At 35.6% G+C, this 17,084-nt stretch overlaps 1 protein-coding gene across 1 annotated transcript in view; it reads right to left on the reverse strand.

Moving 5' to 3' along the window:
- ush2a (Usher syndrome 2A (autosomal recessive, mild)) overlaps window positions 1-17,084 on the reverse strand; it is a 387,586-nt gene that overhangs the window by 306,586 nt on the left and 63,916 nt on the right. Inside the window, exons 12-13 of the mRNA XM_034017082.3 lie at window positions 7,570-8,214; window positions 2,986-3,169 (exon numbers count right to left, since the gene is read on the reverse strand). Coding sequence (XP_033872973.3) covers window positions 2,986-3,169; window positions 7,570-8,214 — 829 coding nt within the window. The remainder of the gene's footprint in view (window positions 1-2,985; window positions 3,170-7,569; window positions 8,215-17,084) is intronic.

Consider the following 17,084-nt stretch of genomic DNA (forward strand, 5'->3'; position numbering starts at 1 on the left):
TCATTTAACATAACCACATCACTACGTCCCCTTTTTATAACGTCACCCATGACCCCTTGGTCAATGAGCACATCCGCTCCTCCAATCCACAGATGCCACGCCGTTTCCCGTCCGAGTCATTGAGTTCATATACCGTAGCTTTGCCCCCTTTCTAGATGGCCGACTTCCACCTAACCCTGGGAATAAACTGTCGTGCCATTTAGTGCAGGGTATTCTGTTCCCTTTATGCAGCTGCCTCGCAGGTCGGGAGGGAGCTCGAACACCAAGAATCAAATCGATCTCTGTCACAGGCCCGTATTAAATAAATTGTCTTTGTGCCTAGGTTCACTAGTCTTTCAGATGACTGTTACAGGCCAATATCTTCCCCTTTGTGTGACTTTTGAACCAGGCCCTCTACATGGACCAATTCACAGATACTTCTGATGAACCGGACAGTTTTCTCAGTCCTTATGTCAGTTCATGTATATAACCTCAATGGACCTTGCATTAGGTAATCTCAGGGGCAACCATTTAACACCCTTGAAATGGCTGATAAAAGCTAAAGCTGCATAATTAGTTGCAAATGTGTTCTGTCAACTAAGGTTCTTTTCAGGCTAAGCATACTGTGTCAGAAACTGCTTTTACCCTTAAAAAAAAAAGAGACTTATAACCACATGTTATTAAGTCCAAACTGCAACAGTCTAGAAGTTCAAATGTATTTTATTTCTCAATACTTTACATGGAAATTATTTAAATCATATAAAATGAGATTCCGATCACGCAGTTTTTATAGATAACAGCAATTCGAATAAATGTTGAAATTGTGAAGGATGTTCCAGGCAAGGGAATCAGCGAAAAGGATTCAGAGTTTTTGTCGGCTGCCTCCTGCAGCGGTATGGGGGGCTCAGATCGGCGGGAAAAATTGACGTTAAACCAGCCAAGCATTGTCTCCTCCAATAACACTAAAATGCAACTAAATCCTGTATCTATAGTACAGTGTTGATTTTGATATCCCATCTGCCCTAGCGGTCTGGCGTTTGCGCAGTAGGAAAACGAGAAATATGTTTGTTAGACCTGCTTTGCACGCTTAAGTGAAAAAAAAAAATCGAACTTCTCTCACAAATATTTTTTGTGTTGGTCAGAACAATTTATTGTGAGGGTTTGGGCAATTTATTTTGGGGAGGCTTAGCCTCCCCAAGCCTCGTATACTCGCCGCCTATGCTTGTACAGTTTGTTTCCTATGTGCCAAAGGTCCGAGTCCAGCTGTTGTTCACATTGAGGTTTAGCAAGCGAACCAGACACCTCTTTAGGTGGACTCGGTACGGTTCGTTTCCCAAGTGGAGTTTGTTGTTCACACTTCACACCTAATGTACCGAACTGTACCAAGTGCAGACCAAAGCCTCTAAACGGACCCAGTGTGAACACAGCCTTAGGTTCTGTGAAGAGTTTCAATTGGAATGGCAAATCAGCCCCATCAATACCATTGACTTTCATCTGGGTGTCTTCACCTGCTTGCTGAATAATCTGAATATCGGTTCATGCAGCTCTAATGCTCAATAAATTCCATGTTTTAGGAAAATAGCAAAAATATTTTCTCAAAAGTTCTTCATTTCTTTTCCATTTTCAATATAAAAAAGAAACTCGGAAGTATTGCTGCAGAAAAAATATATATTCTGTGCAAAAATGACCTGTGAAAATCACAACCTGGAGGTGTGCGCGGCTGCAGTGGGCAAACGAATATAATGTAGCACAATATAATCACAATATAATTTATGCTTTAGCTTTACTTTACTTTGCATGTGTTTGTACTTTTCATTATTTGCCCTTATTTCTCTTGTGTGTTTGTTATTGAAGCATAGTTATATATATATATATATATATATATATATATATATATATATATATATATATATAATTTATTGTTATTGATTATCGTTATTATGATAATTATTAAACATACAAAATCATAAGCATTGGAATTCCTGTGTTAGTTATTTTCAAGGTTAATGGGGTATAGCTTATTTGCTTCAAAATCTGACTAACCACTGAACATTTACCATCATGTAGTAACATACTTAATATAGCTTTTATGAGAAGAACACTCAACATTTTGACCTAAAATGTAAGCAAACAAACTAAGATGCATTACAATATTGAATTTGTGAGGCTACATGGGTTTATAATATACAGATAAAGAAATATGTATTGTGTTGAATCTCTAGACGCAGTTAAGGCTTTCCTCGTAATCAATTTAAAATGTTCATTTTTCATTCTTATGAGAAAGCCTTAGTTGGTAAATGGATTTTATAAATAGTAATCTGTCAAGACTTGTATAGATTAACAATTTGTGATGTTCACCAGTCATGTTGTTGATGTAAAAAAAAAGCAGTTATTTAGTGCAGGAACCTTCTAAATGGATAGTAGTATACTTTATTTCCTGATATATCTATACAAAGAGCAGCCTATATCAAGGTGACTGACAATTATGATCTTAGCTGAAGAAAATAATCAATTTAAACTCCACCCCTACAGCAGTTAGGGTGCATTATCGAAAATTTGAATATTCTATTTCCTCAAAATAACTTAACATATATAGTAGTTAACATTTAAAAACTATAAACATTACTGAATCAATCCCACAGAAATCTGCTAACTTAATTGCAACTTTCTGGATGTGGTTTCAAGGGATTTACTCCTGTCAATATAACATTGGGGTGCTCCTTAAACTATAGTTCAGTTTTCACATGAATGGTTTATTTTTCAGGCAATAATGATATTACCTGTCCTTTGCTATATTTAGGAAAATGTAAAATGTGAATAGAAGCCAAAAATAAAACATTTACCCAATAAATACTGTTAATGAATATATCATTCTGATCCTGATTCAGCTCTGTGTTTCCTTATCAATGTTATTCTCTGCTGAGAGGATACCCCACTGAACAAGAGCTCTTGCACCTCAGGCAACCTGCATTCATTTGTAATAAATTTACTTTGGTATGTACTTGCCTCCCAGTGCCAGGGTTGAACCCAAAGAAAAGCTCCTTGCACTGGTCACAGCTCCGTCCTGTTACTGAAGCATCCTTACAAATGCACTGACCAGTGTCACCACTGCAGATCTTGTGAATGGAGCCAACAGAATGGCAGTCACATGGTAAACAGCCGGTCTCATTTAGTGGAGGTAGATAAAACCCTGTTGTGAAACAAATTAATTATAACATTATTACAAACCATGAGCAATTGTCTAATAATTTCAAGTTTATACCAGACCAATGGCATCACATCTTAATGGAATTCATAAATACATAGACATCGAACATTAAAATATTAAAAATAAAAATAGTGATTAAGCAGAAAACATGCAAGTAACACCTATTTTCCCTTCACTGGTTTTTCTTCAACTTAACTTCACCAACAGTATACATAGTGTTTATTTGGACATTACTTTAATGGTTTATTGGATCCCCCCACAAACAAGTTACTGATTATTGGCTATTGACCTGAGCTAACAAACCCCACTTCATTTTGACATAATTCAGGATGGATATGTCTTTTAGTTGCCTACATGCAAGGAAAAAAGTGGCCTTTCAATCTACTGCACCTTTTCATATCTATATCTATAATGAAAAAGCTTGCTGTTTTAGTTAGATATATTTGCCTTTAAGTTCATAGTTATTTTGCTTATGAAAAGGCACTAAATATATGAATTAGGATGATCTGCTCTCCATTAACACAGACTACAAAGTTGCAGCTGGTGCTTTGGCTCAATATACTGGTGTGCTAATGCCAGCTTACACCCCAGCACTGCCAATTGGGTTAAGATCTGAACTTGACCCTATGATACGGTGAGTTTCCGGATTTCAAGCCTGCCAAGCGGCGGGGTCACTCTCCTCAGTAATAAGGTGAGTGGTTGTCCCCTGGGTTCGTCCAAGCTTGCTTGGCATACTGCCGGACCAATAGTCCAATTGTCAGGCACCTGTCAAAAAGCAGCCTGCAGCTGAACCAGCCTATTGCCCTCAGTAGGACAAGCTGCCTAGAAAATATTATTTCAGATGCTTCAGAAGGTATATAAAAATGGAAACAAACAGAAAAAAGCTAGAAAGGTAATGATCTGAAAACATGTGCGGTGTAATACAAAGACTGTGTAATATCAGACCTTCTGTGAAATCACAGCCAGAGTAGGTGGGGATTCAAAGGTCCTATGCTATAGAGAAAGTAAAATACATGGGGGTTTATTTAATAGATCTAAATGGTGGCATTATCTAGCATTGTGTGTCTCTTTAGTGTATTATTGTATTTAAAATTAAGTATAATGCCAGATATGGTCCAAATTACATTATGGAACACTACACCTATAAGTACTTTCCATGCCATTTGGAGCCCTGTTCAACAACTGTACATTTTAATTACTAAAAAAAAATGGGCATCATAGTTGGAGAAAAATGTTATTCATAAGTATATGCTGGTTGTAGTCATTTTAAAGAACAGACATTTATTTCTTATTTGTTTTATTGTTGTTTGTATTATAAGCCATGCTATTGCTATAATGTTATGCATGGTGTACTAAATGTATGCTTGCTGTCCCATGGGATCAACACTAAAACAAAATGTTACATCTCATGAGGGTATCCTGGTTAGGGAAAATTGTGAATAAATAAATAAATTAGAGTTCATGCAATCATAAGTATGCTGCCTACCACCTTCTGCCACCACACAAAAGTAACTGAGTTGACCTTTTTTAAAAATAAACAATTCCAGCAAGAAATATTCCTCTGATAACTCTGCTGACATCAGTGCTGAAAAATTCTTCCAAGCTATAATCTAGAAACTCTACCCAGAAGCTTAGACTTTGATATGTAAATATGATATGTCCCATCTTAATTGACTTTTGCTCAATATCCCTTCCAAAAACTCCATGATGTCAATAAAATCTGATTAATTAGCATTTTGCTGCTTTTTTCAGTTGTGTTGATGTAATTTTAGAAATACTGGCAGACCCATGTTTAACAGTGGTAAAATATTCACTCACATTGAAATCAAATTCACATAAAACTTAATAAAATCATCTATTTTTCATTTTTATTTTCTCTTAAACATTGTTTATTGAGGGGGTGATTTGATCAACCTTTACCTCACAGTGATAAGCCACCTGGATTGTTTTTAGCATTTTACAACAGGTGGAAATCACCCTGGATTACATCAACCTCATATTCAAGGTTATCCCATGATCCCGGGGTATAGGTTGATCAAACCAACCCCTCACTGCTGTAAGAGTTAAGAGTGTGCAGTTGCTTTATTTCTAGGATACTGTTGCTTTTCCACAATTGTTGGTTCACTGGATATGTCTGTGTTCTTCTTGAAACTGTTTGTCTCAGGTTTCTTGTCAGAGTATGATGTGAAACCTCAAGATTAAAGAGTGAATTCATATTGTTGAACTTCTCTAAGGAAAGGAAATTCCCAAGCTATATCCCAGATTTCTAAAAAGGGAGCCCATCTGGGGTTTCATTGAATGAGAGACACAGCAGTATTAGTTGGACTACCGTGGTTAACAAATTTAATAAAGATAAAAAGACGAGCAGCTAAAATACTTTTTTTTTAAATTATTACAAAAAATAGCAGAGTAAGAATGGAATTGTCTTTGAGCATGGGCACCTAACTTTGTTTAAAAGTGTGTGGTGGGGACGGGGGGACAAAAGTAAAGAACTGCTAAGTGGAGCGAGGACATTTTTTTGTTTTTGCTAAGAAGTTCTGGGAAACCAACTTTTTACTGTTCAATCTTTTTTCAAGTTACTGTTTTTGTAATAGTAAACCCACAAAATTAGGCAGGTGCAGCATAAAATGTAGACTATTTACCAACTGACCATTTATTACGTACAAACACAAGTAGTACCAAATGGCAGAACCAGTTCCAGTGGCACATCTGCACATTGCTAAACAGTACCTATAATTCCAACATGGAGTTTATTAAAGGGAAGTGCTAAATAAACACAAACAATAACATGTACAACATGTTATAATATGGCTTGTTTATTGATAGATATACTGACATACAGTATGTATGTTAACAGTTCAAATATTCCTTGCTCGGCTTTGCTTTAAATGTAGTGTTGGGTGCTACAGAGAATGTTTTTCATGTTTTGTCATCAGACATTGCTGAGCTCAGTTATCACAGCGAAACCAGCTGTTACAAGATTTTCAGAAAGTAAGAGTTCTCCGTCGCAGGGCACTGCTTGGTGCTAATAGGTTGAAACACTAAATGCCAGCCCCACATGGCAATGATAATTGGTTGAAACAGTTGATTCATGGTCTGATACTCTCTTCCTTAAGATAGTTTAGCCAGTAATAAAAAATATATTCCTATATTTCAGTATTAATATATTGTCTCTCCTGACCACCTGCCGAGTTCATATTCACTTAACGTTTTTTGTCAGCTAATGTTAGTCACGGTGCAGACCTTGGGTCAAACCAATATGTTAGTGTTGAGAGAATTTATTGAGATTGTTTATAAATGTGGCCCATTCTCTGAATACCATATTCAAATTTTGGGGGACACATGCCCTTTCTGCGCCATGGGTTAGGCGCCTATGTCTGAGCATTTTATTTATTAAGTCACAGAAGGAATTTATCAGTAGAAAAAAGTTTCTGCTTAAAACTACTCAATATCTTTTTGGACTTACGTTTATGCAGGTTAAATAAAAGTGCATTTTCACTCACTGTGTAGTCTATTGGGGGTTGGAGGGGATTTAAAGATTTCACCACCTTGGATACATGTGGAAAACCAACAAAAGAATGCAACCAATATCCCTCGGATATGTATGATTTCTTAAATATTTTGCAGAGCCTCGATGACAGCATAAAATATGTCTTATCTTACCGGTACTACTACCCAAGGAAATCAGACATCCTGGAATTTCACTCACCAACATAAGCACTTAAGAAAACCGTCCTGAGTATGAGCACATAAATAAGTTAGTATGCCAGTGTGCCAGTAGATGCTACCTGTAACATCATTCATCTAGGGAATGCTATGCTAGAAGAAAACCTCTAGTCAGCACTCCAGTGTGTCATATCAAAGATGAATACACTTTCTTTCCTTTTAGAAGTTGAATTAGGTTTGAGAGCCTGTACACTGAAATAGTTTTTAATGCTTCCACATGGAAGGATCTACAGCTTTAAACACTATAAAATATTCAGTGAAACATTTCGACAATAAATGTCGCAATTGTGTTTTGTGCTACGAAGACACTTCTCGTCTAACTGTGTCTAAGTTTCTTCTTAGTCCCTGACTGAGCTGCAAAATACAGTATAAAGTTACATTTGGATTATCCATTCATCAATTAAGGCCAGGTTAAGTCATAATTTAAATACATAAGCACTGGGGAGGATTCTTTGTTAACTTTGCCAATTTCGAGTAGCACTATTTCCTGTTTTTTTTATTTGTTTGTTTGTTTTATGAAAAGGCTATGGTCAGGCTTTTGTTCTTATTATTTTATTTCAGGTGTGCTGCAGCTGCACCTTAATGCATTTCAGTAGTGCATTGTTATTCTAGAAACAAATGCTTTAATTGAAAATTCAGTATATATTACGACTTACCTGATTTGCAAAGATTGCAGCTCCTCCCTTGTCGAGTGGGCAAGCAGACACACTGCCCACTAATCTGGTCACACACGGTCCCTACCACTGTGCCTGTGTGATCACAGTCACATAGCTGGCAGCCTTGATGGTTAGAGAAAGTGAGATTATAGGAATGAGGGGCACACCGGTTGCACTGCAGCTCCCTAGCACTGGTTTTACATGGACACTGGCCAGTTGACTTGTCACACACAGTGGAGCCATTTACTGTTCCCGCCGTGTCACAGCTACAATACAGACAGCCTAGGGAGTTGCTGTGATGTAGACTATGGTACCCATCCAAACATGTATCACAGCGCCGTCCACCAGCATTAGGTTTACAGAAACATTGGCCTGTCCAGGCATCGCACACAGTGCCAGGAACAGTCCCAGCAAGGTTGCAATCACATGGCCAGCAGCTGCCACTAGAGCTCAGTCCATAGAAGGTTTCCCTGCAGGTATCACACAGGAGTCCACCAACTCTCTCTCTGCATTCACACTGGCCAGTGAACGGGTGACAGAACTGGTGTAGGGAGCTGTTTCTGTTACACCTGCAAGGTTCACATCCATCCGGGTTGGTGCTGCTCAGGAATTTAAAGCCGAAATTGCAGCGGTCACAAGTAAGTCCTAAAAGAGAACGGGAAAGTAAGTGGCAGAGTTAATCTGAGTTTGTTTGATTTGAGTCATAGTAATGAGCCAGAATGGTTCAACCTCTGGCGAACCATATTACTTAGAAGCCACACAATTTGACATGGCACATAAAATAAACAGACATACAGTACCCGTTCAACCTATTGCAATAAACTGATCTATCCAGTTAAGTGTCGGTAAATTATAGATGCAATTGTGGAGAAGCAAAGCACTGTGCTAAAACCTACTACAGTACAATGTACCTGGAAAATATTGGGACTAACCAAAACACAATAGATATCATCACAGTTCATCTCCAATTGTCTTTAACTCTTTAAGTACAAAGCAACTTTAAATAATGTCTAACCTAGGATAAGTCATTAAAAACAAGTTCCAGTGTCTTGTACTAAAAAAATACAAATGGAAATATATTAATTCAGTTTATTGGGCTGCTTTTTTCAGTGGTTATCTTTCCTATAGGTCAATATATGTATGTAGTGGACCAGGTCTGCAGTTTGGAAATTGTTAATCTTCATACATTAAACTGGATCTTGCTTTAATATATGTATTTACCAGGTCAAACCTTGCTTAGTTTCAGCTTATGAGATAAATTGCCAAGGTGGCTAAAATGTTTAAGATTTCTAATTGTAAATGTACAGTGAATGTTACTTTGCTATGTGTCTCACAGAAAATATGTGAATTAGTGAAGTACAACTTACTGTCACAGCTAAACTGAACTCATGAATAATCAATATGTGAAATAACAATGGAGCACTCTTTATATTATTAGTATTGTTGTAGTAGTCATAACAGTAGTTGTCGTAGTCGTAGTACCTTATACTGAAACATTAAATATATTACCAAATCAATTAAAACTGGTGATTAAAACGTCACTGTCACTGAAATTCAAACAAATTCAACTCGACTATGTAAACAAATATGATGGGCCGGATATTAATTGGATTATACAGCAGTCAGAAAAGCAGATGGAGACGGAGAAAAACTTTTTTCTAACTATACGGTACGAACTTCAAAAACATTTTCTGTTACTTATTTCTGTTATTTATTTATTTACGTATGCTGTATCAGCTACATTTAAACAAAATATATGAAGTCGTATTTACTATCCAACCTTGCCTCACTTATTTTCTTGACTGATTCATATATTAAATATGTACTGCAGACTCAGCCTGCGGCTTCGGGCATCATAGCCCCCTTTTGGTAACAATAGTCTTCCCTCGGGTCAATAATTTTCAACTATAGCCCTCCTCTACAGTCAATATATATATATATATATATATATATTATATATATATATATATATATATATATATAATATATACACACAGTGCCTTGCAAAAATATTCAGGCCCCTGACCAATTCTCATATTACTGAATTACAAATGGTACATTGAAATTTTGTTCTGTTTGATATTTTATTTTAAACCACTGAAACTCAAAATCAATTATTGTAAGGTGACATTGGTTTTATCTTGGGAAATATTTTTAAGAAAAATAAAAAACTGAAATATCTTGCTTGCATAAGTATTCAACCCCCACACATTAATATTTGGTAGAGCCACCTTACGCTGCAGTAACAGCTTTAAGTCTTTTGGGTTAAGTATGTACCAGCTTTGCACACAGTGTCGGAGTGATTTTGGCCCATTCTTCTTGGCAGATTTGCTCCAGGTTGTCCAGGTTGGTTGGACGACGCTTGTGGAGCGCAATTTTCAAATAGTGCCACAGATTCTCAATGGGATTGAGATCAGGACTTTGACTGGGCCACTGTAGGACATTCACCTTTTTGTTCTTGAGCCACTCTAATGTTGCTTTGGCCTTGTGCTTGAGATCATTGTCTTGCTGAAAGGTGAATTTCCTCCCAAGCTTCAGTTTTTTAGCGGACTGAAGCAGGTTCTCTTGCAGTATTTCCCTGCATTTTGCTCCATCCATTCTTCCTTCAATTTTAACAAGATGCCCAGTCCCTGCTGATGAGAAGCATCCCCACAGCATGATGCTGCCACCACCATACTTCACTGTAGGGATGGTGTGTCTTGAGGCATGGGCAGTGTTAGGTTTGCGCAACACATAGCGCTTTGAGTTTTGGCCAAAAAGCTCTATTTTGGTCTCATCTGACCACAAAACCTTTTCCCACATCGCAGCTGGGTCACTCTCATGCTTTCTGGCAAACTCCCAGACGTGCTTTCAGATGGTACTTTTTGAGTAACAGCTTCTTTCTTGCCACCCTCCCATACAGGCCAGTGTTATGCAGAGCTCTTGATATGGTTGACTGGTGCACCATTACTCCACTCCCAGCCACTGAACTCTGTAGCTCCTTCAAAGTGATTGTTGGCCTCTCTGTGGCTTCTCTCACAAGTCTCCTTGTTTGAGCGCTGAGTTTTGAGGGACAGCCTTTTCTTGGCAGTGCCTGGGTGGTGTGATGCAGCTTCCACTTCCTGATTATTGATCCAACTGTGCTCACTGGGATATCCAAACACTTGGATATTATTTTGTACCCTTTCCCTAATCTATGCATTTGTATTACTTTATCACTAACTTCTGTAGAATGCTCTTTGTTCTTCATTTTCCTTCAGATTCACAGCCTGACCAATGATCCTTCAACAGTGGGATTTTTATTCAGAAAATATGACAACAACTTTAATGGTTCACAGGTGGAGGCCAATGGTAAGGTAATTGTGTCCTCGTTAGGGCAATTTCTTTCATCGGTGTAAACTGGTAGCTTCCACAGCACAGGGGTTGAATACTTATGCAAGCAAGATATTCCAGTTTTTTATTTTTCTTAAAAATATTTCCCAACATAAAACCAATGTCACCTTACAATAATTGATTTTGAGTTTCAGTGTTTTAAAATAAAATATCAAACAACGAAATTTCAATGTACCATTTGTAATTCAGTAATATGAGAGAATTGGTCAGGGGTCTGAATACTTTTGCAAGGCACTGTATATATATATATAAACAATAACAAGTAGTTGTCATGCCGTCAAAAACCTATAAATACCTCCAATGCTTTGATTCAAACACAGGCTCCCTTGAGAAAGATATGTACAACATATCGAAACGCTGGGCAGCTGGCTCTTTGAGCTAATATATATATATATATATATATATATATATATATATATATATATATATATATATATATATATATTGAGCATGAATAAAATACATTTCCATAGAAGGCAAGTCCTTGATTGATGACTCACCTCAGGCATAACATTTAATTTCACTAAGAAAAATAAATAAATAAAAAGCACAATAAAGGCAGCAAAATGTAAAAATTACTGTAAGGTTGAAAAGAATTATGGTTCATTTTGAACTATTAAAACAGGTCTACATGGATTCATATCATATCAAGTTTTAAAAATATGCGCAGCACTTATTTGAATTTGCCATACATATTCCTGACAGGTAATCTATTGCTAATGTTACTGAGCAATGCCTAGAGGGCACCACATTTAGTGTTAACAAGTACAGGGAACTTCATACGTTTGGCATTTACTGCACATTCCACCTCCTTTCTATTGAATTTGAAAGGCCTACTTTCATGGATTTATAGGTACTAATATGTTTTTGGCATCATCATTTTTAACTTCATTACAAAAATGTGTTAACGGTGTAAGATTTAATTATTTTTCTACAATTCATCAGCATTTGGATGCAACCTTTTTTTTTTTTTTTTTTACAGTCAACCTCTATGCATAAGTAAATATCTAGCTGAGGAAATGTATGTATTTTTTAATATAAATACAATCATTGATCATTTCAACTTATTTCTAAAAAAAATGGCATGCAATACTGTATGTCTTTCGGAAAAACATACATAAGGAAAATAATATATATATAATCTCATATTTATAGCTATAATGTTAATTATTTAGTTTAACATTATAGGTCACTGATACTTTATATACCAGGAGGTACCTGCCTAATAGAGTAACCCAAATACATACCATTTATCAGAGCAAATGAATAATATTATTACTAAAATAAATTCAAGGTTGGTATTAATCATATTGTGATTTCAACTATTCATACACTAAGCAAACTTGTATGCTTCAGAATTACAGAACACTGTACAATTACATCTCACAGACAATTAGATTTGTTTCATGCAAATATCTTGCAACACCACCACGAGCAACATTAATTAAATAACATTTCTGGTTAAGACTGCAACAACATTTTTATGTTTTACGACACAATTCTTTTGTCTCATTCATTCAAAAAGGTGGGTTATCCAACAGACTAAAGTACAATGAGGATTTGTAAAAGAAACCACAGTTAAACAATCCATATTAGCCAACTCCTAATATTAATTTATCTATTTAATGTCAGTCAATTATTGTTTTGAATACAGTAATTAAAATAATTAATAAGCATAAACAACTCAAGGCAAAGGTTTGAATCATCCAGATTAGCACTTATCTTGGATGACTTTATGCTACCTTAAATAAAGTAGTACAAGATTTGTGTTAATCTGGGTCTGTGAAATCACCCCAAAGTGTTGAATTCAGAGATGGAAATTTCACCATCTTATCTGAGCCTGTGATCTCTCTGACTTTTCAAAAGCTGAGGTGTGACTTTAGACTCAGCTTGTAAAACCAAGCATGGCTCAAAATGTTATGCAATGGGAGTCTTGTATTTCCTTCTCTGTGAATTAGTGTTGTATTAATCCAGAATTCTCATGCCAAACTGCACTCGTTATGTGGATTGTTTTACTGAAATCAACACTTTCCTGTGTTACTTATTTAATTAAATAATGCATGCCTGTTATGAAAAAATAAACCTATATTCCATAGTATTATTAGTATTCATAATAGTATCATTATTGTTATTATAAGCTTGAATGTTGACACTTACCGGTAACAACTTTAGGAACAGTGCACTGAGGAAGGCACCAGCCAAAACGTTTGACAATGGGGGAGTTTGCATGTGTGGTTATTTGCACGTGACAATGCACATCCACTTTGGGAGAACAGCTCAAAAGGATCAAGTTTGTGGTTGAAAATAACGGCCACATAGAGGGATAGAGTAAATCTCATTTACTCGTGATCATGACGTAATACACGGGTAATACACACCCATTTTCACATGGAAACATACACTGTTCCCAATACAGTCTTGGGAGCATACGTGGAAGGTGTCAGTAGAAGTAAAACATATTATTAAACAACCAGGCACGAGGCATTTACAAATCACAGCTTATTACATGATCTTAACACTGTGCTTTAGAGTTTCACTCAAACAAGATGTCAACTGACAACCATGGATTTCCAGGTGAGATTCTCTCATGTTCCTGTTCTCTGTGCATGGAAACCACATTTTCCCGAGCTGTCTGCGAAAACAGCACAAGAACTCTCTGCATGGCTAATTTGCATATCGACCTCCTCCTTTCTTATTCATTTGCAAGACATCAGGTGAAAAGAGGGTCTTCTTGAGTAAAATAAACTGAGATTGATTGTTGTGAAGTTATGTGTGTATACTATTGACACTTGAAATATATTAAAACTGATTTGGTAAAGAGCCTGGTAAATATATTCAATTATTCTTTATCCTTGCCTTGCACACTCTTTGTGAGAGAAATGCAATAGGAAAGTTTAAACACCTTTCTCTTCCAAACAAGGATGGGTGGTGTTAGCCTCTCCTTAGTGATCCCTCTTCCAGAGGTGGATTACACCCAATGGGCTTTACTATCAAGACCAGCTGAACAACAGCAATCAATTTAATACGCCCCTAGCCCCTTTTTTTAAAATTAATAAAAATAATCTTCTAACGAACACAGGTTAATGAAATTAACCATCATATGGATTATGATTGCATTGCTAAATATATATATATATATATATATATATATATATATATATATATATATATATATATATATATATATATATATATATATATTATATATATATATATTTGGTTATTTAAAGACACAACTATAAACATCTTGTTTTTCAAAGCCAGTTAATAGTGTTTAAAGTAAGGTGATATTATCTGTAATCTGGGTCAGCTATGCAAATAGTGGTTACTGTTAACTGCTATGTAAATTAAATTCTGTAAAAAAAAATGTTTTATTTATTCCACATGTATGGACTGGGACGTGGGCTTTGCTACAATGCAATCTTCACTTTATCAGTAACGCTCCCTGTGTAATATTCCCATACATCAACATTTCAAAGTGCATTATGTATACAGTGTATTTCAGGCACTTGATAAATGTTGTCCTTATGAAACCGCTGCTCCCCTCAAATATGTTGGGAGGTAATAAATTGCTATAATCAAATTTAATTTCTGGAAAATACCTGTGGGAGCAACAAACAAAAAAGCGAGTCCTGTAAAAAAAAATAATAATAATGTGATAAATAACAGAGAAAGGGGCAGTTTGTTATAATCAACTTGGCATTGAATTACAAAATTTAAATTATGTGGCCTTGATAACCAGCCATGGCAATATACATGATCTTCAGAGTAATGGTTCGTTTGCATTTCATAAGAAGCAGTTCACAGGCAAAAAAAAAAAAAGAAATGGAACAGATTTATCACAAAGGACCTCGGAAACATGGAAAAGCTCTGAAGAAATCAATTTTACTGGAGCTAATAATGCAATTAATATAAAATGCAATGATTGGCTGGGAATGTATTAGGTGGTGAACAGTTTAATCATGTAATTTACTTAAAATAAATAAATTAAAAAAAAAAAAAAAAAAAAAAAAATTATATATATATATATATATATATATATATATATATATATATATATATATATATATATATATATATATATATATATATATACACACACACACACACACACTTCATTTCAGGTCTTTAAATGTATTATTATTATTATTATTATTATTATTATTATTATTATTATTATTATCTGTAGTATAGCCCTATAGATTATATTAGAACTCCTAGAGTTTACAGCCTTATTATGTACAACTGACTTTACCACAGCACACAAACTGGCAGTTTAATACAAATGACGACCATATTTCAAAATTTTACTGATGAAGACACAGACGTGTTCATTGAAAATCAGGAAAATACTGCTACTAAAAGCGTACCATACCTTGAAGAAAATAGCGAAAACAGGAAAATTAATCAAATACCAGTACAGCAACTCGACAACATACTGCTGAAATTTATCCTGTCAGCGAGGCGTCAAAAAGGAGACGAATTTGAGATACACACCCTCTGCAGTATACTGGGAAGCACAGACAGGTATTTAAAGCAACACAAATATGAAAGTTCAATTTACTACGGTAACCAAACGGACTTCACAAAAACAAAAGAATGTTTACAAGGGAAGAGAAATGGTCATGTGTGCTACATTTTCAAGGTTGTAAACGGCTACAACTAATTATAACAAATAAAGTACACCAAAGTATACAATAAAAAGCCTGTAATTGTATCTCAGGCTTCTGGTGACATGGATACTCAACCTTCATCTCGTCGTTTATCTTGCCACCAGAAGCCCTTGTTATTATACTGTTATTAATAATATTCAGGGGTGAAATTCTCAACAAAAAAGTGCAGGTACTCATATGCACAGCTGGGTGTAAACAATTAAAAATGGAGACAATTGGAGTGCCAATGAATAAATACTTTTTAAATGTATACAAATTGGTACACAATACATTTATAAATACAAAATAAGCCTTTAAAAATAACTGATCAATTATAACCAATTCACCATAAAGAAGGAAGCTGAAAGCTTTGTATTATTATTAATATTTGTTTATTTAGCAGGCGCCTTTATCCAAGGCGACTTACAGAGACTAGGGTGTGTGAACTATGCATCAGCTGCAGAGTCACTTACAATTATGTCTCACCCGAAAGACGGAGCACAAGGAGGTTAAGTGATTTGCTCAGGGTCACACAATGAGTCAGTGGCTGAGGTGGGATTTGAACCGGGGACCTCTTGGTTATAAGCCCTTTTCTTTAACCACTGGACCACACAGCCTCTGCTTGTATCACTCAGTCATGTGCTGTAATATAACACTTAAGTTAAACCTTAAATTACACATTAAGAAATATGACACTATGCAGTACCTGCTGTAGAGAGGGTTTTGTTTCAAGATATCCTTAAAAAAGGGACGATGTTATAAAAAATGGTTTAAAAAAAAGAACTGTGCTATGAAAAAATGATACAAAAAGGTCTAAGTCAAACAATGCACAATAGGGGCTAAAATACCCCTCAGATGTTTTATGTAACAGGCACTACTACGACTAATGATGTACTTGGCCATTTTAATCTCCATAGTATTCTCTGAAATCATCCCCATACTTTCCAGACCCTGGGTACTCACCTAAAACAGGACCTGGCCATGCTACAATAATAGCCTTGGATTAGAACATATATCACTGTTTCTTTTATTTATTTTGTATGCGTTTCTCTTGTGTTTCTGTGTAAATTAATTAATATTCCAGAAAAGTATTTTTTCAGGCAGAAACAGTATAAAAGTAGACTTTGTTTTATTATTTTTTTTATCTCTGGTATTGTTTTCTGCACAAGAAACAAAGTGGCAAAAGACACATTTTCATAAAGTAACATAATTTTGTGGTTTACTTCTGATTTTTTTTTAGATGTACATACAAGTGAAAACTCACATTTAACTTAAATCAACTCTTCAAAATGTTTTAGAAAGGGGGCATTGTACAAAGAAAAAAATACCTCAATGTTTTGGTTTTCGTTTATTACAGTCCTCATAACAGAAAATACTAGGATCACAAGAAAACAAAACGTTGATCGCTATGCTTAACATGTACCTTGCAAGTTGGGCCCGTGTTTGAAAAGCGTGAAGCACACCTCCACCTGTATCCTGATTCTGACTCAC

The sequence above is a fragment of the Acipenser ruthenus genome, chromosome 6 (assembly GCF_902713425.1).
Source record: "Acipenser ruthenus chromosome 6, fAciRut3.2 maternal haplotype, whole genome shotgun sequence".
Taxonomy (NCBI): domain Eukaryota; kingdom Metazoa; phylum Chordata; class Actinopteri; order Acipenseriformes; family Acipenseridae; genus Acipenser; species Acipenser ruthenus.